At 43.4% G+C, this 24,082-nt stretch overlaps 2 protein-coding genes across 9 annotated transcripts; one reads left to right on the forward strand and one right to left on the reverse strand.

Annotated features, from left to right (window-relative positions):
* The first annotated feature begins 224 nt into the window (after positions 1–224).
* Positions 225–18,548, forward strand: nox4 (NADPH oxidase 4). Of its 8 annotated transcripts, none has more exons than XM_029843947.1 (20): positions 225–365; positions 643–738; positions 2,858–2,968; positions 3,085–3,169; positions 3,386–3,483; positions 3,584–3,611; positions 3,797–3,869; positions 4,854–4,934; positions 5,047–5,206; positions 5,780–5,944; positions 6,082–6,144; positions 6,698–6,758; positions 7,227–7,308; positions 15,516–15,635; positions 15,743–15,854; positions 16,225–16,293; positions 16,444–16,541; positions 16,732–16,788; positions 17,604–17,706; positions 18,167–18,370. In XM_029843947.1, the coding sequence occupies exons 1-20, from the start codon at positions 315–317 to the stop codon at positions 18,224–18,226; spliced, it is 1,773 nt and encodes a 590-aa protein (XP_029699807.1). In that variant the 5' UTR covers positions 225–314; the 3' UTR covers positions 18,227–18,370. The 8 variants fall into 8 exon arrangements, with proteins under 8 accessions (XP_029699807.1, XP_029699808.1, XP_029699809.1 ...); XM_029843948.1 differs by having other exon boundaries at positions 16,732–16,793; positions 18,167–18,305; XM_029843954.1 differs by having other exon boundaries at positions 336–365; positions 2,878–2,968.
* Positions 18,549–18,668: 120 nt separating this feature from the next.
* Positions 18,669–21,085, reverse strand: tyr (tyrosinase). Its single transcript, XM_003968328.3, has 5 exons — positions 20,129–21,085; positions 19,669–19,885; positions 19,325–19,472; positions 19,044–19,225; positions 18,669–18,968 (listed from the first exon to the last, which is right to left on the reverse strand). The coding sequence occupies exons 1-5, from the start codon at positions 20,954–20,956 to the stop codon at positions 18,721–18,723; spliced, it is 1,623 nt and encodes a 540-aa protein (XP_003968377.3). The 5' UTR covers positions 20,957–21,085; the 3' UTR covers positions 18,669–18,720.
* Between the last annotated feature and the right edge of the window lie 2,997 nt (positions 21,086–24,082).

Raw genomic sequence — 24,082 nt, forward strand, 5'->3', positions numbered from 1 at the left:
TTGCAATATATTTACAGCGCCCCTTGTGGTGCAGTATTTTCCATTGTTCTCCAGTTTGTAGCTTTGTTACATTGATTTCCCTAAACTAATATGCTACGATATGACGTACAGAGTTTAAGTAAAATAAGCTGAAATCTAATGTGTTTCAATGTGATTATTCGGGGGCTACGGACAAGAACAGCGAGACAGCGCAGAGGACGCAGCAGACACCGGTCTGGGAGCAGCTGGCACCGACCGGAGGCAAGGAAGACACAGACAGAGACGGAGACAAAGGATTTCCTGAAGGAAGTATGATCAGCTGTTGAAGAGGCATCATGTCGGTGCGCAGCTGGATCGCCAACGAGGGAGGAAAGTTCTTAGTCCTGGTGGGAAAAAGTTGGATAAGTTTCTTCCGTTCGGGAATGAATTTTACCACCGTCTTCTTATCCTCATCTGTGGCTACGATATAAAGGAAACAAGTGAAGAAACTCAAGTCTGACTTCTTGCTCATAAATATAACTAATGATTTACATTTTGTTACGGGTTTAATGTAAATCTGCAAATCTTATGCGCATTTTCTTACGTTTCGGAAGAGAAACTTGTTTTGTGAACGGGATCAAGATGAAGTGCAGATCAGACTGGAGTCGACACTGTGTGTTGCAGATGCTGTGGCTGGGGGTCAACACCTGGATGTTCCTCAACACCTTCCTCCTGTTCTCATCCGGAGAACAATATTACTACCTGTACAAGATGCTTGGGGTAAGACCTGACGCACACGTTCATGTGGTCACTCAAGCTCACAAGCGTTGGCTTTTGACTTTCTAGCAAATAACTAATTTAGATCTCTGATGCCGTCAGTTACCAGCAGGTGTCTGCACCATAGAAAACAGTCAAACACAGAGCAACATCTCAGTTGAAACAACAAATGAGCTTGAACTCAGCCACTTTCAGTCAGGCATATTTGTGGTGCGTTGGCCCGACAGGAAGCCTAAAATCCGAAAGGATGTGATGTTTCGTGAGCTGCTCGGGGACGAGGGCCACCTTCTCTCCCCAACTACCCAGCTGGTTCTACTTCTTTGTTCCTGTTTCTGGTGCTTCAGCTGTTGCTGCTTCTCCTGCCAGAGTTGATTGGTCAGGAGCCATTCTCTTCTTTCTCCACTAATTAGATTATATAATCTCATCTCTGTGTGTGTGTGTGTGTGTGTGGTGCCCCAATGTTTATTACATTTTTGATGAGGCCTTGCAAAGTGTTGTATATGTGGAGATGTTGCACTTACCTGCTGCTTTGATCTTTACTGATTGAAATGTATGTGGAATGCTCTGGAATAGGCGGTCAGTGTGGATGTGTGTAGTGTTTGTATTCACATGGGCAAATGTGCACTCATGCTGAGATGAGCATGTGTGGGTGCTGACAGCCAAATTTCATCTTGATAATCATACAAATTTGTCAGAAATTCTACACTAAAAACTCCTGCTGTGGTTTGGTATTAATTAGCTCATCCTGTTCAGATTTCTAGTTGGAGGCAAGTTTGTTTGAACTGTTTATCCTCAAATCTAAACATCTTTCTTGCTCTAAAGTTTTTTTTCTTAACTTTTATTTGATCTTTACAGTCTGAGGTATTTAGGAATGCAGAGGTTTGATAACGGTCACACACACTTTTGGTCCTTTTGTGAAATTGATGACAATGTCATCAGTTTAAAAAACAGAGACAAATAAAGCTTCCATCCTGTTTAGTCTGGGGACACAGAGGAATAAACAGTAAACAGTGTTGTGGGTGTGGGGATCTAGAGAATGATCAGCTCTGCTGCTCATGGTTTTGCTGCCCAATCTCTTTTCTTTGCAAGCTTATGTTGAATAAATGTGTCCTGAGCCATTTTCTCAGAGTTTGCCGTGTGTTGGTGTGTGTATGGTCCTGGTTTCTGCCACACATGCTTATTTGTTGGTAATTGTGGGTTATCCTCTCCTGCTACTTTCTGTGGTAGACAAATCCAACAGTTTGTATTTGCTTTGGTTTAAATGGATATGATTCCTTCACACTTGATGCTGACTGGATCTGAAGGAAACCAGCAGCATATACAAAGGTAAATTAGTCCTGCTGCTAGCTTGTCCATTTTCCCCCTTGATGAATGTGACTAGATGATACTAGACTGCCGACCAGTGTGGTGTCAGAATGGGTCTGGACGTAAAAGAGAGTGGCGTCTTTTCTCCTATAGTGAGTCATGTGCTGTACAGTGAAGTAGCCTGGCACATTTGTAGAGACAAAAATCTATTGAACAATAACATAAAGCAAATCAAGGTGTCTGTACTTTGCCTGAATGTTTCTGGATGCCACATGATCTTTTATGGTCTGAAGGCAAAATCAGCATCTATTCCTGATATAATGCTCCAACTTGGGTGAACGGCATTATGTAGATGTGTCTCTATGTTAAGTGAGGATCGCGGCCCCCTATTCACCACGCTCAATGTATTCCATAATTCACTGTAAAAAGTACTGTGTAACAACCAGTGGGTGCTAACCTAGCAATATATCCCATCAACCTAACCTGGCAGGTGAGAAATGGATGTTATTTATTAGGTTAGTTATCAATTAATAATGAAGTCTTTAGTGTACAAAAGTAGATCAGTAAGTGATGAACTCAAGGGGTGATAAAAACTTGTCTGTGACAAAGGAGACACAACTACGTTGATCATCTTTATATAATGTAAAATAAGAAATTCCATTTCTTTTACACGCTGCACACACATTCAGCTGATGTGTCTTTGGCTAAGATTAAAAAAACATCGGTAAAAAAACAAGTGTCTTTATATTATAAAGATTGTATATCCTTATTCATACTAAAAAACATGACCACTAAGCGTTATGATGTGATGTTGTAGCTGGGGCTGTGCATCAGCAGGGCATCTGCGTCTGTGTTGAATCTAAACTGCAGCTTGGTCTTGTTGCCGATGTGTCGCTCCCTGCTCAAGTTCATCAGAGGAACACACACAGTAAGAGAACTTCTGTCAGAAGCTAAGTTGACAAAGTCAGATGTAGAATAATGTTGATTTTGATGCTGCTAATCTGTTAACTGCAGTGCTAAATGATGACATGCTAATTTACGCAGGTATCAAGTAGAAAGACGCGTAGAATGCTCGACAAGTACAAGACCTTCCATGTGGCCTGTGGTCTCGCCATTTGCATCTTTTCTGGTAATTATCTCCATTAATGTCTCCATTCATCAGGTAACTTGATGATGAGCGAAGGGATGAATGAGGCACAGCTTGGCTCAACACTTTATCTGACATCCATCTGTCCTATAAGAGGAGGTCCAACTGAGCACTCGGCTCGTTTGGACCCTATATTCACTGACATTGGGACATATGATGATGGATGTCCACAGACATGCAACCTTTTCTCTTGTGTAGCTATACATGTGTCAGCCCACCTGGCCAATGCCGCTAACTTCAGCACAAGTTACTCAGAAGAATTTCCTTCTCTGAATGTGGCTCGATACAGAGGAGAGGTGAGGCTCATGAAGCCATTCATCTTTTACTTAGGACTTCACGTTGGATTTCAGGCAGTTGGTAAAATCTGTTGACTACATATTTCCTGCTTTTTTCCAGGACCCCAAATGGATCATCTTGACCACGAGTGAGATTCATTTCTGTTTCCTACATTTTATATGGAAGAATGAACAAGTGAAAGGGTTATTGAGTCACCTATTAGTGATATAGGAACTGTCCGAGGCTTCTCTTTGAAAATTGAAGTGTGTAGCAATATTACAGTTCGCAAATGTTGTCACACGTGTCCTTTAACTTTAATCTGCCTCTGTTCAGTCCCAGGAGTCACTGGAATAGTGTTGGTTCTCATACTTTTCCTGATGCTAATGTCCTCCTCCAACTGTGTGCGGTAGGTCTCACACTTCCACTCAGACTTCCATCAATATTTTCTATGGCTGTATATTGTTTTAAACTTCATTAAGTTGCTCCAAGACTTTGTGCCTGTAAAGTAATATTTTCATCTCTTGGTTTGGACATATGTTGGTTCCTTCATACAATTTTTTGTTAACTGTAGGAGGATGAGAAGCACTTCTCCAAATGATTAGGATGAAGGCCACAGGGGCTGCTTAAGTGTTCCAGTCGAAGCTTTGTCATTACGCAGACCAGTAGGCTGAAGACAGACGTAAGGGTGCAGATAATAGTGAGTGTTTGGAGTGATGAGATGAAAGTCGAGGCAGGGGAAAGATTCGGCTATTGTAGCTTGACCAGTGGTGGGCAAACGTTTTTGACAGGATGGCCAGACAAGGAGCAGGATGGATGGAGTGTTCATGCCCACTAATGTAAATGGCATGTAAAACCTTTGCCCTTACTAGGCAGCAGGGATATGCAAGGTTATTATGCTAATTAATCTACAAACACATTTATTTCACAACGGTACAGAAAGCCACATTGTTTCTTGCTTGCTAGCACAGTTAGCATGCTTGTTGGAAAGCTGATGTTGTATTCTTTAAAACCTGCTACAGGAGCAGAGACCAAGGCTTTGGAAGAACAGCTGGAGTGCAAAAATGACTGGAATGCACCTGAGAATGACTGGAGAACTAGCACTCTGGCACAGGATTAGGGTAGACATGTACTACATATACAGTACACATGAAGACAGTGGGGGACAGCTGGAGACAATCAGGGAGGACAATCAGGCAGGTTGACACAAGAGGGAAGAGCAAGTGTCCTGGAACAAGAGGACAGTTAGCTTTCAAAATAAAACAGAAAGTCAGCAGACAAAAGCAGGGGCGTACACACAATAATGACAGAAAACCCTGCAGCACCCAGATGACTCGATTGTCTTCCCTGCATCGGATCCATTCTTTTTCTAATGAAGTGTTTTTGCTAACAGGTCATTCAACTATGAGATCTTCTGGTACACACACAACCTCTTCATTGTCTTCTATATTGTCCTGATGGTGCACATGGTTGGGTAGGTTTCAAGCCTCGGAATTCTGAATCTATTTGTTTGTATTGTTTACCTTTCGTAGATTTTATACATGACATTTTAGTGTGGATGTTCCAGCTTTTTGATTGTTTTCTAGAGGAGTTCTGAAGTATCAGACAAATATAGAAGCCCATCCTCCAGGCTGTTTCACAGCCAATCAGAGCAACATGGACCCACAGGCCAAGGAGATGGAAAAAGCTGACAATGAAGAGAGGCGCTGCACAGAGGAGGCTCACTTCCAGGGACACTACCCTCAGGTATGTCTCCTCTCTTTTTCTCTTCACCTAACTTTTTGCCTTAATTATGGATGTTGTCTCTACATTGGCATTTAGACGTCTGGCATTTATAGGATTCTGACATACATGTGTGTTGCTTCCAGCACAAGTGATGACATGTTTGCATGTGGTCATTAAGCAATAAATCACAACCATAAAATCCTTATCAACATTCCAATGCAACAAACACTGCCTTCATTATGTGAAGTAAATTTGGAAAATAAGAGGAAATCACAGAGACATTCTGTCTTTGAGCTAACAATTAAATGAAGTATAATCTTTCACTTATATATGTATTTTAGATATGTTTGGACTACCCTTACATGCTAATAAATGGGCGGCTGACTAATGCCGTCACCGTTCTGTGGGTTTTCCCGAGGAAATTTTCTGTTCCTCCCGAATCTTAATAGTATGATGGGGGAACCGATGTGGCTGAATGCTGTGCATCCGCTGTGATAGCATCCAGCACCCTGTGGCCTGGATGAGCAATAAGGAGAAGCTGGCAGAAAAAAGGTTGTGTCATTCAGTTCCTCCTTATTCGTTTATCCTTTGTAGACTTGGATTTGGTTGTCTGGTCCTCTTTGTCTTTACTGCGCCGAACGTTTCTTCCGCTACATCCGGAGCTGTGACCCTGTGACCATTGTAACAGTCATCAGGCACCCATGCAATGTCATTGAGTTGCAGATGCTGAAGAATAAGTTTGCAGCTCGGCCTGGTCAGGTATTAATGGGGGGAGCATCAGTCTTCACCTTAAATGAGTTTTTTTTTAGTGTTTCTAGCTAACTGATGGCCTCTTAACTAATTCTCCACGTGCTTCTTACTCTCTCATCTCTCCCCCACCCCCATGTGTTTTTCAGTATATTCTTCTTAACTGTCCAGCTGTTTCTTCATTTGAGAACCATCCCTTCACATTAACAACAGTAAGATTTTACACGATTCATTTCTCACTAATGAGTCAAGGCACACGTGCACACACACACACGCAGACACACACACACACACACACATACAAGTTTTGACAGTCGCTCTGACAGTGACCCTCGCAGGTCTCAAAGGACTCTCAGACTTCTTTGTCTTTCTTGAATCGCATCCTCTTGATTGACAGCTGGTTTGTCCATGTTCTCAGCCTCAGGTGATAAGCTGAGAGAGAACCAACACAGAGCCAACAGAACTTTGAGGCTAGTAACAACCTCTGCCAACAGGAAGCCTCCTCTGTTTGTGTGTGTGTGTTTGTGTGTGTACACATTGCTACATTCACTTCTTACAGTTTATTCTGCTTCCCTCACTTGGATATGTGCTCACTTCTAAAGTAACTGTGTATATGATAGTATATTAAAATGTTTAGCTCAAAAAAACTTTGTATTAGCTAAAGTGTGTTCCTGTGTGTAATGTGTACAACTCTGTGCATGTGTGTGTATCTACTGTATGTATCGCTCCACCTTGGCCCACTGGCTGCTCTCCAACCTCTTGCAGTGTCCAACAGAGAACAAGAAAACTTTCAGCATCCATCTAAGAATTGTGGGAGACTGGACAGGTGGGCACACACACACACACACACACACACACACACACACACACACACACACACACACACACACACACACACACACACACACACACACACACACACACACACACTTGTATTTCTATCTCTATGAGGACTTTTATAGATGGAAGAATTCCCCAGCTCCTTACCCTAAACATATGGGACAGAGCACAGAGTCATGCACATATGTGAAAATGTTGGGGTGGGGGTGTTGGAACTGAGAGGAAAACAAAACACACCTGTGAAGCTGTGTGTGTGTGTGTGTGGGTGTGTGTGTGCGTGTGTGTGTGTGTGTGTGTGTGTGTGTGTATGTGTGTGATAGAGAGAGAGAGCACATGTAAAAAATGAGGAGGCGTAAAAGTGAGTCAAAGTGAACTATTCAAGAACCTTAATGGAAGTTTGAAGGTCACCTCTGTGGTTGGACCGTGTGACCTCCTCTTCATTCTCTCATGCCAGAGCGCTTTACACAGCTGTTGCTTACTGGATCAAGGACAGACATGAAGACCCTTCCCATGGTGCAACACAGGAAATATCCCAAGTGAGGTTTTATACTCTGTGTGTGTGTGTGTGTGTGTGTGTGTGTGTGTGTGTGTGTGTGTGTGTGTGTGAGAGTATGTGTGTGTGTCTACGTGAGATACTGTTGACACGATTTCCTATAAATGCTCAGGATCACAAAGAGGTCAGTGGTTTTGGCCTCACAACCTCTGACCTGAGGCACTTCCTGCTCTGTTTGTCACAGAGTTTGTGAGGACAGGCCAGTACTCCAAACCAGCAGCAAATTTAATTTAGTCTGTTAAAACAATGGCTTTTTTAGATGCTATGATTGTTTAAATAATTTCAGGTATTTCTGTTAAATTTGATGATAAATTTGAAGAATTATTGACTCCATTGCTGACGCGGCAATTTGGAGGTGTGGACGCCAAGTCTCTGATGCCAGTTGTGGCAGAAAACCCTGAATCCGGCGATGGCCACCGAAAGTAAGCGATGCCATCATGATCCCAAATACTTAATGGGTACTGGCAGGCCAAGAGAGCTTCAGCGCTGGCTGAGGCAAAAACTTGAGTCTGGGAGGAATCCGGGGAAGCCACGGAGAATGACTACCCTCGAAAAAATTCTGGCAAACCGTCCATTGCCTTAGGAACGCATGCGCCACTAACATTGTTTACAGTATGAGTTGGGAGCTCCTCAATCCCATCAACACACCTTCCACTGAGGAAATAGAGGCTGGGGACTCTGAGGAGAACTCTGTCATCACCCAAGCCAAAGTCACCGAGGTACTTAGTAAGTTTCTCAGTGGCAAGGCATCGGGGGGGATAAGATCCACCCTGAGTACCTCGGTTTTATTGATGTTGTATGGGTGTCTTGGCTGACACGCCTCTGCAACATTGTGTGGCAGTTGGGAACAGTGGCAAACCAGGGTGGCAGTACCTCTTTTTAAAAAAGGGGGACCAGAGGTAAGTTCCAACTATATGGGCATCACACTTCTCAGCCTCCCTGGGAAGGAGTACACCAAGGTACTGAAGAGGAGAATTCAGCTGATAGTTCTTCAGGTGGATGTGGGACCAGCTCTATACCCTCCACAGGGTGCTTCCTGATTCATGGAAGTTTGCCTAACCAGTCAATGTGTATTTTGTTGATCTGGAAAAGGCATTCAACCGTGTCCCTCACGGTATCCTATGGGGGTGCTCCACAAGTACGGGGTCCGTTGGCCCCCTGCTAAGGGCCATTCGGTCTCTGTACCATTGGAGCAGGAGCTTGGCTCACATTGCCGGCAGTAAGTCAGACCTGTTTCTGGTGCGTGGTGGACTTCGACAGGGCTGTCCTTTGTCACCGATTCTGTTCTGACAGTAATCTTTATGGACAGAATTTCTAGGCGTAGCCAGGGGCCGGAGAGAGTCCAGTTTGGCAACCACAGAATTTAATCTCTGCTTTTTGTAGATGATGTTGCCCTGTTGGCCTCTTCAAACCAGAACCTCCAGCACGTACTGGGACGGTTTGATGCCGAGTGCAAAGCAGCTAGGATGAAAATTAGCATCCCCAAATCTGAGACCATGGTTCTTGACTGGAAAAGGGTGATTTGCCTTCTCCAGGATGGTGGTGAAATCCTGCCTCAAGTTGAAGTATCTCGGTGGTTCAAGTGAGGAAAAGATGGAGCATGTGTTTGACAGGCGAATCGCTGCAGCCTCTGCAGTTATGTGATTGGTGAACCGGACCGTTATGGTTAAGAAAGAGTTTAGTTAAAAGGGGGAGCTCTCTATTTACCAGTCAGTCGACACTCCTACTCTCAGTGAGAGATTTTCATTTGGACATCCGTTGGGTAACGTATTGCATCACTTCCTGTTTTCTCAAGAGAGTTCGTTGGTGCACTGTACACTGTGTTTGTTGGATTAATTTTATTTAAAAATTTAAATACTCGTGCAATTCTAGTTACTTGCAACAACAACTCAAATAAATAACTCAAATGAAATAAATACAGGACTCACGTCTGTCACCAGGATTTTTTTGATCCGCGATTCTACCTAGCATGGCCTCATCATCTATTTCACCTGGTGTCTCACCCTCTGTCTGTTCAGTGTGTGAGATGTTTAGTTATTCTTCTGCCTCCTTTATTGAAGGGAATAGGTGCATAAAGTGCAGTTTACCCGGTTCCTGTGGGTAACCGTTTTTCTCCACTCGGCGACACACCCACTAAGAAACCGACTCTGGAAATTGGCGACTCTGTTTTGCACTACGTGAAACCGACTCCAGCGACCATAGTTAGGTGCATTCCGGGGGGCAGAGCGGGCGACATATAAGCCAATCTAAAGCTGCTGGCGAGAAGTAAACGTAAATTTAGTAAAGTTATTATTCACGTCGGAGCAAAGAACACCCGGCTTTGTCAGTTGCAGGTCACCAAAATTAACATAGAGTCGGTGATTATGCAAAAACGATGTTGGACTCTGTAGCATTCTCTGGTCCCCTCTCCAATCTGGCCAGCGATGAAATGTTTAGTCGCATGTCGTCGCTTCGTCGCTGGCTGTCACGGTGGTGCCCCGAAAAACCAGGTGTCCTTTCAATCAATCAATCAATCAATCAATCAATCAATCAATCAATCAATCAACCAATCAACCAATCAATCAATCAATCAATCAATCAATCAATCAATCAATCAATCAATCAATCAATCAGTCAGTCAGTCAGTCAGTCTTTATTATCTTTATTTATATAGCGTCTTACAATCTAAATTGTTTCTAGGCGCTTTACAGAATCCCAGGGCCTAACCCCAAACAAGCAACAGTGGCAAGGAAAAACTCCCCTCTAACAAGAAGAAACTTTGAGCAGGACCAGGCTCATGTAGGGGGACCCTCTGGGTGATGGCCGGCAGAAAGAGAGAGGAGAAGGGGGGAGGACAGGCAGAGGATAGAATAGGTAGGAGAGGACAGGAGAGGAGAGGTAGAGAATAGGCATAGATCATAGAGAATACATACAGAAATACATTATATTAAGTAAAGTAAGCTTCCGGTAGAGTCAAGTTGAGTGGGTCAGCGGGGTCGGAGGTCAGTATGCAGCTCTGAAGGTGGTGATACCTTTGTAGATGATTGGAACAGTTTTTGGGGAAAACCTGCTCTGATTAGGAGGGACAGTGTCCATCCAACCTGGGATGGTGCCTCTCTTATTTCTAGGAACTTGGCCAATTTTATTAGACCCAAAATAACCTGGCAAACCAGGGTCCAGACCAGGATGCAGAGTTGTAGTCTCACCTCTCTGCTGTTTCCATGGAACCCTCATCCACCAACAATAACATATTTAACACTACAGAGGTAGTCTCTGTTCCACGATTAAAAGTTCACCAAGCACAGAGCAAGGGAGCGGTCAATCTCCATAATCTTTAAAATTTATACCAAAGCACAAATAGAATACACTAACAGCACAATTAAATGCAGACTGTTAAATATTAGATCTCTTTTATGTAAATCCCTGTTAGTGCACGACCTGACAGCTGATTATCACATTGATTTATTTTGTCTTACTGAGACCTGGCTTCAGGATGAGAAGTATGTTAGCTTAAATGAATCTACTCCTCCTACCCATCTTAATTATCATATTCCTCGTGTTACTGGTCAAGGAGGGGGAGTGGCAGCAATCTATCACTCCAAGTTATTAATTAATCCTAGACCAAAACATGGCTCCAGTTCATTTGAAAGCCTGACTCTTGGCATCACCCATCTGAACTGGAAGACAGAAAAGCCACTTTTGTTTGTAGTTGTATATCAGCCCCCTGCTGGGCCACATTCAGAGTTCCTGTCTGATTTCTCTGACTTCTTATCTAACTTGGTCCTCAGAACAGGTAAAGTCATTATTATCGGAGACTTTATTGTCCATGTAGAGGTAAATGACAGCTTTAGAAATGGCTTCATTTAATTACTGGAGTCAGTTGGTTTCCTTCAACAGATAAATCAACCAACTCAGCTTCAAGCCCACTCTTGATCTAGTTCTGACTTACGGTGTTGAGGTAGAACATGTGTCAGTGCTCCCTCAGAACCCACTCCTGTCAGACCATTGTTTGATCACTTTTACATTTATGATTAAGGATTCTTCAATGCTCAGAACACAGTCTTACTGTAGCAGATGTCTTTTAGATAATGCTATAGCTAAGTTTAAGGAAACGATCCCTGTGCTGATCCCAGGACCACCCATGTGTTTCCCCAGGGATCAGTCATTATAATCTTAGCCCTACCAAGGTCGACTCTGTTGCTGAAGGTGCAGCAGCTACACTGAGAATCACGCTTGATTCTGTTAACCCCATGAAAAAGAAAATAGTAAATCAGAGGACCTGTGCCCCCTGGTATAACTCACACATTCAGACCCTCAAGCAGAAAGTGCAAAGACTAGAAAGAAAGTGGTATTCTTGTAAAATAGATACCTACTATTTAGCCTGGAAAGACTGTCTGGTAGTTTACAAAAAGGCTCTCCATAGAACAGCTTATTTTTCTGCTTTAATTGAAGAAAACAAGAACAACCCCAGATTTCTTTTCAGCACTGTGGCCAAATTACCAAGAATAACAGCATTTTAGATCCACGTATCCCTTCTTCCCTTAGTGGTGAAGACTTCATGAGCTTCTTCACTGATAAAGTTCTAGCTATCAGAGAAAAAGCTAATCAGGCCAACAGCTGCTAGACCAACACCAGATGTGCTGACTGTGGGAACATTTGGGGTTTCCGACAAGCCCTTAAACTTCTTAAACTTCTTCACTCCTATATATTTTTCTGAGGCATCTTCACTAATTCAGAAATCCGAGTCCACCACGTGTCTTTTAGATCCCATCCCAACACACTTGAAGGAAGTTTTACCAATTTCTTGACCAGATCAGTTGTTCTTTAGTGACAGGTTATGTACCCCGGGCCTACAAGGTGGCAGTGATTAAACTGTTTCTTAAAAAAGCATCACTGGATCCTGATGTGTTAGCAAATTATAGGCCAATATCAACCTTCCTTTTATCTCTAAAATTCTAGAGAAGGTTATGGTGACTTAGTTACTGGAGCACCTGCAGAGGAACAGTCTGTTTGAGATGTTTCAGTCAGGCTTTAGAGCTCACCACAGCACAGAAACAGCACTTATTAAAGTTACTAATGATCTTCTTATAGCTTCAGCTCATGGACTGGTTTCTATGCTGGTTCTCCTGGACCTTTGTGCTGCTTTTGATACAGTTGATCACAAAATCCTGTTACATAGATTGGAACATATGATTGGGATTAAAGGGACAGCACTAGACTGGTTTAGATCGTATTTATCTGATAGATACCAGTTTGCTCATGTCCATGGCGTTCCCTCTTCATACAGTAGGGTTAGCCATGGAGTTCCACAAGGTTCCATACTTGGACCAATCTTTTTCACCTTGTACATGCTTCCCTTAGGAAACATTATTCGGCAGCATGGGATAAATTTTCATTGTTATGCTGATGACACTCAGCTTTATTTATCCATGAAACCAGAGGAGACAGAGAAGTTAGTGAAGCTTCAGACCTGTCTGAAAGACATAAAGTCCTGGATGTCTTCAAATTTCCTCCTCCTTAACTCAGGAAAAACTGAGAACATGGTGTTTGGTCCCGAACCTCTCAGGGATAGATTAGATCACATTATCACTTTACAAGGTCATCAGAGGCCTAGCTCCATCCTACCTGGAGGAGCTAGTGACACCTTACCAGCCCAATAGACCTCTCCGCTCTCAGAATGCTGGTCTACTTGTGGTTCCCAGAGTCTTTAGGAGTAGAATGGGGGGCCGAGCATTTAGCTACCAGGCCCCCCTGCTATGGAACCAGCTCCCTGTCCAGGTACGCGAGGCTGACTCAATCTCTACTTTTAAGATCACACTTAAAACCTACCTTTTTGAAAAAGCTTATTGTTACTAATTCTGTAGTTCCAGTTACTATCATAGACAGACAAATTATCATACTTAGGGGGTCGTCTAATCATTAGGTTAACATCTTAGCTATGCTGTTAGCCATGGAGTTCCACAAGGTTCTGTACTTGGACCAATCAATAAACACATGGAATGTATTGTACATGGAATAAATCTTCTTTGTTATGCTGATGACACTCAGCTATATCTATCCATGAAACTGAGACTGAGCAATTAGTGAAGCTTCAGACCTATCTTAAAGACATAAAGTCTTGGATGTCTTCAAATTTCCTTCTCCTTAACTCAGGAAAAACTGAGGTCAGGGTGTTTGGTCCCGAACCTCTCACAGATAGATTCGATCACATTATCACTCTAGATGGTATCTCCTTAGCATCTGGTCTCTCTGTGAATAATCTTGGAGTAACTTTTGATCAAAATCTGTCCTTTAAGTCACACATTAAAATAGTCTCTAGAGGTGCCTTTTTTTACACCTGAGGAACATCCCAAATATCAGGAAACTACAGGATGCTGAAAAGTTAGTCCATGCATTTGTTACTTCCAGGCTGGACTATTGTAATTCTTTATTATCAGGGTGTCCAAACAACTCTTTAAGAAGCCTCCAGTTGATCCAAAATGCTGCAACTAGAGTTCGGACAGGTATCGACAAAAGAGATCGCATTACTCCTGTACTGGCATCTCTTCATTGGCTGCACATTAAATTTAGAATCATTTTTAAAATTCTTCTTCTGACCTACAAGGTCCTCTGTGGCCTAACTCCATCCTACCTGGAGAAGAATTTTGCTATCAGGCCCCCCTGCTGTGAAACCAGCTCCCTGTTTAGATACAGGAGGCTGACTCTACCTCTACTTTTAAGCTTAGACCTAAAACCATCCTTTTTGAAAAAGCTTATTGTCACTAATTCTGTAGTTCCACTTATTATCATTGACAGACAAATTATCATACTTAGAGGGTTGTCTAATTATTAGGTTAATATCTTAGTTATGCTGCTATAGGCCGATGCTGCCGGGGTCCAGAAACATGATCACCTGACAGGCCTCTGTCACCCCAATGGGTCTTGGTCTCCTCTCCTCTCCTCTCCTCTCCTCTCCTCTCCTCTCCTCTCCTCTCCTCTCCTCTCCTCTCCTCTCCTCTCCTCTCCTCTCCTCCTCACCGAGTAGATCAGTGATGATGTTATTTCTTGTGTAGTTTCTCTGCTGCCCCCCCCCTCTGTATGCATCTACAGGTATCGCCGCCTTTATAGCTGTATGCTGACCTGCTGACCTCCGACCCTGCTGAACCAACCAACTTTTACACCAGCATTTTGTTATAATTAATCTATTTCCCTGATCTCTGGCCTGTCTCTCCTCTACCTGTCCTCGCCCCTTCTCCTCCCCCTTCTCCTCCCTATCTACCCAGCTGGCCATCAGCAGGAAGGTCCCCCTACATGAGCCTGGTCCTGCTCAAGGTTTCTTCCTGTTAAAGGGGAGTTTTTCCTTGCCACTGTTGCTTGTTGTGGGCCAGGCCCTGGGATTCTGTAAAGCGCCAAGAAACAATTTAGATTGTAAAAGATGCTATATAACTATAACTTTGGGTAGCGAAAAAAAGGGTGAAATCGCAGATACAAGTGGCAGAGTTGAATTTCCTCTGCAGGGTGGCTGGAGATCGAGTGAGAATCTCAGTCATTTGAGAGGAGCGTGAAATGCAGCCGCTACTCCTTCGCATTGAGAGGAGTCAGCTGAGGTGGCTCGGGCGTGTGTTTCAGATGCCTCCCAGCACCCTCCCTAGGGAGGTATTCCAGGCATGTCCCAAAGGGAGGAGGCCCGAGGCAGACCCAGGTCATTATGGGGAGACCATGTCTCTCAGCTGGCCTGGGAGTAGCTCGGAATACTCCTGGAAGAGCTGGAGGAAGTGTCTGGGGAGAGAGAAGGCTGGGCATCTCTGCTTCAGTTGCTGCCCCTGCGACCTGCTTCCATATAAAGTCTGAGAAGACAAGACAATAATGATAACAACAATGATGACAACAACAAAACAATAAGAAGAAGAACAAGAACAATGATTTGAATCACTTATTTAGATTTGCAGAATGGTTAATTGGGTAAAAGTTAATTGAGTAAAATCCTCTCCTGATTCTAGTTAACAGTTTTAGTTATGTTAAATGTTTTATTTGGTATTTAAATTTGCCTTGTAATTTGAAGCCATAAAAGAAGAAAACTCACATAATTATGTTGAGAGAAATTGAGATAAGACATTCATAAAAGATTATTTCAGACAACTGGGCCTGGACACCAATTTAAGGGAAACTTTGGGAACTGTAATCCAAAGGCCAAAGCTGCCCAATCGTCCTGTCTCTTGTTCAAACATTCAGGATCTATGTGGATGGTCCCTTTGGCAGTCCGTCAGAAGATGTGTTCAACTACGATGTCAGCCTTTGTGTTGCTGGAGGGATTGGAGTCACACCTTTTGCCTGCATGCTACACACTCTATTGTGAGTAACACAACTGGGACACACCTGAGAGCGAAGCTGATTGTGAGCAGTTTGGAGTCTTTTATCTTTGTACTTCCATCTTTCCCACAATGCTGCTCCAAATACAGAGATCGAGGCTGGACACACTTTAGGCTGCAGAGGCTGTATTTTGTGTGGGTCTGTAGTGAGCTCCAGTCCTTCTACTGGTTTGCAGAGCTGCTGTGCTCCGTTCACCATAAGGTACAGACCCAGTCCACTGGCTGGAACCTCTCAAAACTCTGCATCGTCATCCCTTTTATCTGTGCTATTTTATGTTCTTTCCCTTTATTCAAAGTCATTACCACCACCTTCAGGTCATCAATAGCTTGAACAGAACACTTCAAACGTCATTTGAAGAGATGCTTTAGGTTATACCGCCATCTTGTGGCCATCAGGAATACAAATTTTAAACACAAACTGGACCTTTACATCACATGAAGCCTGTCTGCATCCCAGCAGATGTTGATGTTTATATTCCAGCATCAAAGTCCTTTGCATTAAATGCATTAAATCTATAAACTCTGGCTATTTGTTTGTCTTCCAATCTAATCTATTCAATTGCTTGTGGCAGCTCTGGCAAGAAAACAGACCAGACTACTTTAATATGAAGCTTTATGTCAGTCAGACAGACAGCCTGGAGGTATGTGTCAACCATGCTTTGTTAGATGCTAGTATTAGTGTGCACTTTAGTTGCCCCTATTTCCAACATCAAATCAGGAATTTAAAATCATTAGTGCTTTAGTACTAGCTGTTCCATTGGAAACTATAGTATTTTTGTTATCCTTCCCAGAATATGTCTGCGAAGTACAGACCACTTACTTCCAGGCTACTGGTCGGTCGGCCGAGGTGGAAGCTGCTGCTCAATGAACTTGGAAAGACCAACAAACAGTGAGTGCTGTTCTAAAGTTAGAATTAGTGCATTATTCTCACCTTAATTAATCTCCCTTGCTGCCCTTCTCTCTCTCTCTCTCTCTCTCTCTCTCTCTCTCTCTCTCTCTCTCTCTCTCTCTCTCTCTCTCTCTCTCTCTCTCTCTCTCTCTCTCTCTCTCTCTCTCTCTGTCGCTGTCTGTGTGTTTAGTAAGCGAATTGGTGTTTTCTGCTGTGGACCAAAAGCCATCTCCAGGACCCTCCACCGGTTTTGTAATTCATTCCAATCTTCTGAAACAGTCTTTGAGTTCAACAAGGAATCCTTCAGTTGATAGATTTACAGTTACTGCTAATGTTATGCTTGGTGACGTTAGTGTGAATCTGGGTGTGTGGCTGATATTTAAACCTACTAGAACAATTATATCAACCCTGCTGACCAGCAGCAGAGCAACACTGCCACAATTGCTTCAGATACCCAGATAAATTGAAATTACATTGTTACTCTAGAAGCTGTGATATAAAGTAATTTATGTCAAATTCATTTTATACTTGACACCAAACTGAAATATGACAAACTGACCAAAGACACTTAGAGAGGGAAATTTTCCCTAATTCCCAGTCTGCACTATCTTGTTTCTACATGTGTGTGTGTTCCAGTCAGCATCAGCAACAGGTTTTGATTAAAGGTCATATACATATGGCTGTTTAAAGGTCCATCTAATTCATTTGTTGCTCCATGTTAACTCAATGCAAATAAAAGTTTGTGGTCAGCTGATTTAAAACCTTTGAGATTTTCTGCCTTGTTTCCACCAACGATGTACGCTGACCTGATTTACAAAGACAAATAAATTTTTTATTATATGAGTTTTATAGATTTCACATGGTTGGTGCTCTTCCCTTTTTACTTGTTCTCTTGATGATGTTGCTGTTTTTGGTACATTTGTGATGTAATTTGAGTGTGTTGAATTCTGTTAATTTGACAAATAAACTCTGCCAAAGTGTTTTTATGTGTGCAGATCAGCATCCTGCCAACGAGCAGATGTGGTAGAAACATAAAACTTAAAACATTCTTTCTTCTTCCAGATGTGGCTCCAAGTGGAGCAGCTTTCTTTTGTTGGTTCAGGCTTCAAGTCTCTGCCTGTGCTTCAGTGTTCTGGGATCTGGTGGGATCAGGGCTCCATCAGTGGTTAGTGATGTGGTTGCACGGTTCCATTCTGGCTGCTCAATTCACCAAGTTAAACATTCCTTTAGGCAAAGGCACAATGCTCACAACCAGAAACAGCTGATTTCACTAATTTCTTACCTGAAATTTATATCCATGTTGAGTGGGGCCACTTTAACCTGTAGAAACTAATAACAGCTGAGAATCTCTATCAATAAAATGGATGGTGACCTTTGTCCTTGCACAAGTCAGTAGCAAACTCAAGTATGTGGTTACAACTGTTCAATGCTACTTTTGAATGTTTTCATCAGGATCATTTTTACTTTACAGGCAAAAATGCAATGTGTAACTTTTATAGATACATAGAGATTATATCCCCCATTCTCCCTGTGTAGTGTAGGAACAGTAAGCTTTAGAACATTGTAACAGCCTGCTGATCTTTCAAACTTGTAGTGAACACAGAATATTTCTGGTTGTATTCTAGACATCGTGGTTCGGTTTCTGGATGGCATCCGGGGGCAGGCCGATCTCCGAAGAGCGCTGAGCCTCCAGCGCACCTGCAGCTGGTTACGTCCTAATCAGCGTTTACTTAAGCTCTCCCCTCTTTCCCTCCGGTGCCGGATTGTTGCTTTTGTTCGCGCATTTAGCTCCAGCTCCCCGAGATCCCCCGTTCTTCGCCTCATTGTTCTCTAGTTTTGTGAGTTTTTTCCTGTGCCTTGTCACCAGTTGTTTTTTTCCCGTCGGTTTTTTCCCATTTTGAATGGTGATTTTTCGTTCGCTCTTTCAGTTGATACTTTTCCTGAGTTTAGTTGTTACTTTGTTTGATCTTCTTGGATATTGTACCAATAAAGAACCTTTTGCTTGCACTCTGCGTCTGGATCATGGCCTGCCAAACCGTTCGGTAATGCATTAGTTGCTTAGAATCTCTATTATAACTGAAAATAACTTACAACTATGCTGGAAATCAAGGATCCTTGACAAAGAGGTATTGTATTGGAACTTTCATTTTGGTAAGGGGGGTGTGCAGGTGTGTGACAGTTACAGAGTAGTCTGATATGAAGAGGAGCCTTCCTCAGAACTGCTCTGCAACAGTGGCTGTCTCTCCCCATAGCTCGATGCTCTCCTCTTTCTCTGGTTTTGCTTCAACTTTCTTCTCCACAAAACAGTAAGAACGCCAATAACGGTGGCAACCAGGCCGCCAAGGATCCCAGCCCCGAGGAGCCATGGCCAAATGTCCTGTGCCTGCTGAAGATAGGGGGTCAGGAACTCCTGAACAAACCTTTGGCCTGCAGGCAAATAAGAGAAAGAGTTGATGAAGAATTGCTGAATCATGGTGGGAACATGAACATCGGTGTACTGACCAGGATCCAACAAGTAGGCATATTCATAACCAAGAGCCTTGTCGGACAGGAAGTAGTCGCCATTTCTGTAGAGAGGCATGAATGGCACCATGTAGTATCTGTCGTTGTGGCCGATGGGGGCATTGGCACGTGGGTAGCTGCTCCTGGGAGGCTGGTGAGTCCTGAGCCAGCGCTCATAGATGCTGCATATGTGACGAAGAAAAGGAATCAGGCCCACAACAAAGATACAACAGAGTTGTTTTTCATAATCAACTTTAATTTTTCTTCTTTTCAGCAGGAACCTGTCAATGAAAGCATGGTGAAGAAGGAATATCGGGTCATTGGCTGAGCCCTGCACTGATGACATGGAGCCGTTCATGAAGACATGCAGAGCATTGTGCATGGTGCTCTGGCCCAGCACGGACATGCCGGTCTCTGGATCTGCAAAACCTGCAAGAGGAAAGAGCATGCTGGAACTTTTGGGGCAATAATACCAGCCACTTCTAAACAAATGCGCAGACAGTTACACTAATAAGGGCCCATTTCTGTGGAAAATCCACTAAAATGCATTCCTGTACAGATTAGACTGAGAATTTGCAATTCTAAAGTAGAAGAATAGGTATTAACGCCATGTGCACATGTGTACCTTCTACTGCATTTCTAAAGCTCCTGTTTGCAAAACGATCCATAGAATCAGTTTCATATTCAGGGAGGTTTATGACAGATTCGACATCTGCTGTTGTAGGGAGTCGACGCACGCGGTTTGGGTCATGATTGCCAGGGTTACGCAAAAGTGGACCCTCCCCAGTGGTGTTACACAGGACCTCTCTATTGTTGTAGTCTTCCGGCTGGGTGCAGATCACCTGCAGACAGAAATAAGGAAACGAGATGCTGGTACCCATCAATAAGACAAGGTGAGTTTGTTTCCGAGAGATCTGAAGATAAATCTCTGTCTCTGGGATTGAACCAAAATTAAAAGTAGAAATATTTCACAATAATAAGGGAATAAGAGAGGTGTTTGAGGAATAATTGTTTGGGGAATGATTTTCAGTGACACACAATTAGAATTTGCTACCTCACTCAAACACACATCACAGTATCATTACCCTCCACGCAGAGAAGACAGAGGCAGGGCTGATAAGGTTTGGATTAAAGGGGCTGCGTCCTCCCATCAAAGCATCCGTGCACACATCACAGGTCTGGGCATCCCTCCAGTCCCAATATGGGATGGTGAAGTTGGAATCTCTGGTCAGCTTCCTGATCTCATTCTCCCAGTGGAGGAGGTAAACGCGATGCCATGGCAGAAAGGCTGCAGATTCGTGAGCAAAGTCAATGTCTGTCCATACGTTCCCCGGACCTCCCAGGAATGCATCCCGAGACACGTAGTAATGCATCCAAACAAACAGGTCGTAGGTGTTGATGTCCGAGAACATGGGCCTCTCCCCGTTCTCCCCCATCTCTGCTCTTGTGGCTGTAGAGATCACATAGGCAGCACTTATGGTGCTCTTGGCCAGGTTGAGGTAAGAGATGAATTTCTGCTGCTCGGCTGTTGACAGAGTGAGGATGTTCCTCCTCACCAACTCCCTGTATTCAGCACAGTTTGAACCCCAGTAACCAAACTTACATTCACCACAGTCAAAGCCTCCATAGTTTCCAGTACAATGGCACGTCCGGTTAAAGAAAGCTAGGGGCCAGCGTTCCCTGTCATCTATCCCAGTGTGTGGATACTGGGGCCCGTGGGGCTCATCTGAAACCTCAACATCAGTGCAAAACCCACGACCTGACAAGGCACCACAGGCTGAGCTGTCACCATCCCACACAGGACAACACTCTTTGGTCCTCAGTCCCTCTGAGTTGGCACATGGACGAGGAAACTGGGATAAAGATGCCGTGATAAGCTGCAGCAGGAGCATCGATGCACAGGTGATCCTCATGGTGAACACTACCTCCAGTGGAAAAACTCCTGGTTAGAAGCTGAAGGAAAGAGTGTGTTTCAGCCCTCCCTGCTACCACATAAACCTCCACCTCTCTCCCACCAGACTGGGTCTCCTCTTCTCTCCCCTCTCACTCAGCCCTATTGGGGCCGCCCTCTAAGAGAACATGTGATCTTGTAGTGATCTCACACTCACATTGTTGCAAGTCTATCCATCCACAAAGCTCACAGGATCGCAGCATCACATGCTTGAACTAATAATTCCCAAGCCTTTTTCAGTCTGTCATAAAGCCAACTGACCTTAAACAAAAACAACAGTGTATGTGTGTGTGTGATCAGTTGTGCTGCTGATGGGATAGTTGACACATGTTACCAAAAATCATCTTTGTTGGGTGTGTTTGTTCCATTGAGCAGCAACATTAATGATCAGATTGGTGAAAACAAACCACATAACCACAAACCACACTCTTACTCATAGTCTCTCAATGCAAATGATCAATTATTTATTATTATTTGATTTCATTTGTTTAGTACATAGTTTCCACTTCTAACATAACCTGATTTTTGGAGATTTTAGAGTTTCCAAAAGAAAGTTTATTCTTTAAATTAAATCAGTTTTAATTATGTTTCTTGTAATATTTCTTTTAATGAATTTTGAATCAACAATGAAGAAAAAAGCAGGCTTTGGAACAATTAACAAAAGATTATTTATTTTTAAAATAAAATGAATGTTTATATGGTTCGATGAAGCATTAAAGCCTTTTCTCCAGGTGACTTTTCTCTAAACTTAACTTTTATTTTACTTTAAACATGCACCTTTCAAAGGTAGCCACAATAGTTGTTGGAGATAAATTGTTTCAACATGGGGTACGTGGGACGACGTGGGAATGAATTTCCATGCTGCATTACCAACGACAGAACGCTGCATTAGTGTAAAATACTGGTTACAACTTTGATAGTATCCTTTCATTTACGGAAATGAGAAGACTAAAGATCCATTTGATTAGAAACTATAAGATCCCAACAGCTGGGCTTAAGTAGCTTCACTACAGTAACTTAAACCTTCCCAATAATGGAAATAATAACAATAAAACAGCATGAAGAACTTTAAAAATACTTTATTGTGTACTTTCAGGAATGCTTCACAGCCGGGAATCTACAGCAAACACAGCGTGACCGTCATCTGCGTCCACAACAACAGACTGTTACAGTGTTGTGGCCCCCGAAGCCTGTTTTAGATGTTTCTGCTCCTCAGCTTGTGTAGAGCAGTTTCACAGCTGAGCTGACTCCCATCTGAGTGCACAGCGGCGTCACAAGCTGATCACATGCACTCGCTGCCAGGCACTGGGTGCACACTAATTACCGTCACATGACTACCTGTCTGGAGGGCAGATAAAGAGGAGAGGTTGAGAGAAAGGGGGGGGGGTAAAGAGGAGGAGTTGGGAGACAGTGTGAGAGAGAGTTGGGGGGATAAAGAGGTGGGATTGAAAGAGAGGGGGCAGATAAAGAGGAGGGGTTGAGAGAGAGGGGGCAGATAAAGAGGAGGGGTTGAGAGAGAGGGGGAGATAAAGAGAAGTGGGTGAGAAAGAGAGGGGGCAGATAAAGAGGAGGGGTTGAGAGAGGGGGGGAGATAAAGAGAAGTGGGTGAGAAAGAGAGAGAGAAGGGGGAGACCAAGAGGAGGGGTTGACGGGGGCGGGGGGGATAAAGAGGAGGGGTTGAAAGAGAGAGAGAGAGAGAGAGACGGGGGTGGGGGTGGCATAAAGATACCCTAACCCTAACCTGAGTAGACAACAAAAGCACTTGCGAAGGACCCTAACTCTAACCCTAACCGCAGTAGACAACAAAAGGACTGGAACAGGACCCCAACCCTGACCTCAGTAGACAACAAAAGGACTTGGACATTACCCCAACCCAAACCCTAACCTTAGTAGATAACAAAAGCACTTGGAGAGGACCCTAAACCTAACCTCAGTAGACAACAAAAGGACTAGGACAAGACCCTAACCCTAACCGCCACGGACAATAAAAGGATTTGGACAGGACCCTAATCCTAATCTCAGTTGACAACAAAAGCACTTGGACAGGACCCCAACCCAAACCCCAACCTTGGTAGACAACAAAAGGACTTGGACAGGACCCTAACCCTAAACTCAGTAGACAACTAAAGCACTTGGACAGGACCCTAACCCTAACCCTTACCTCAGTAGTAGCAGATGTCTTTCAAATAATGCTATAGCTAAGTTTAAGGAAGCGATCCCTGTGCTGATCCCAAGACCACCGTGTATTTTCACAGGGATCAGTTATTATAATCTTAGCCCTACCAAGGTCGACTCTGTCAGCCACACTGAGAATCACGCTTGATTCTGTTGCCCCCATGAAAAAGAAAATAGTAAATCAGTGGAGGTGTGCCCCCTGGTATAACTCACACATTCACACCCTCAAGCAGAAAGTGCAAAGACTAGAAAGAAAGTGGTATTCTTGTAAAATAGATACCTACTATTTAGCCTGGAAAGACTGTCTGGTAGTTTACAAAAAGGCTCTCCATAGAACAGCTTATTTTTCTGCTTTAATTGAAGAAAACAAGAACAACCCCAGATTTCTTTTCAGCACTGTGGCCAAATTACCAAGAATAACAGCATTTTAGATCCATGTATCCCTTCTTCCCTTAGTGGTGAAGACTTCATGAGCTTCTTCACTGATAAAGTTCTAGCTATCAGAGAAAAAGCTAACCAGGCCATCCCAAAAACTGGACCATCACCAGATGTGCTGACTGTGGGAACATATAAGTTCTCCACCAAGCCCTTAAACTCCTTCAACCCTATATATTTTTCTGAGGCATCTTCACGAATTCAGAAATCCAAGTCGACCACATGTCTTTCAGATCCCATTCCAACACACCTGTTGAAAGCTGTATTTCCAAGGATAGGCAGTTCTATTCTGGACCAGATCAATTGTTCTTTAGTGACAGGTTATGTACCCCGGGCCTACAAGTAGGCAGTGATTAAACCGTTGCTTAAAAAAAACATCACTGGATCAGGACATACTAGCAAATTATAGGCCGATATCCAACTTTCCTTTTATCTCTAAAATTCTTGAGAAGGTGATGGTGACTTAGTTACTGGAGCA

This window comes from Takifugu rubripes, chromosome 11 (genome assembly GCF_901000725.2).
Source record: "Takifugu rubripes chromosome 11, fTakRub1.2, whole genome shotgun sequence".
NCBI lineage: Eukaryota > Metazoa > Chordata > Actinopteri > Tetraodontiformes > Tetraodontidae > Takifugu > Takifugu rubripes.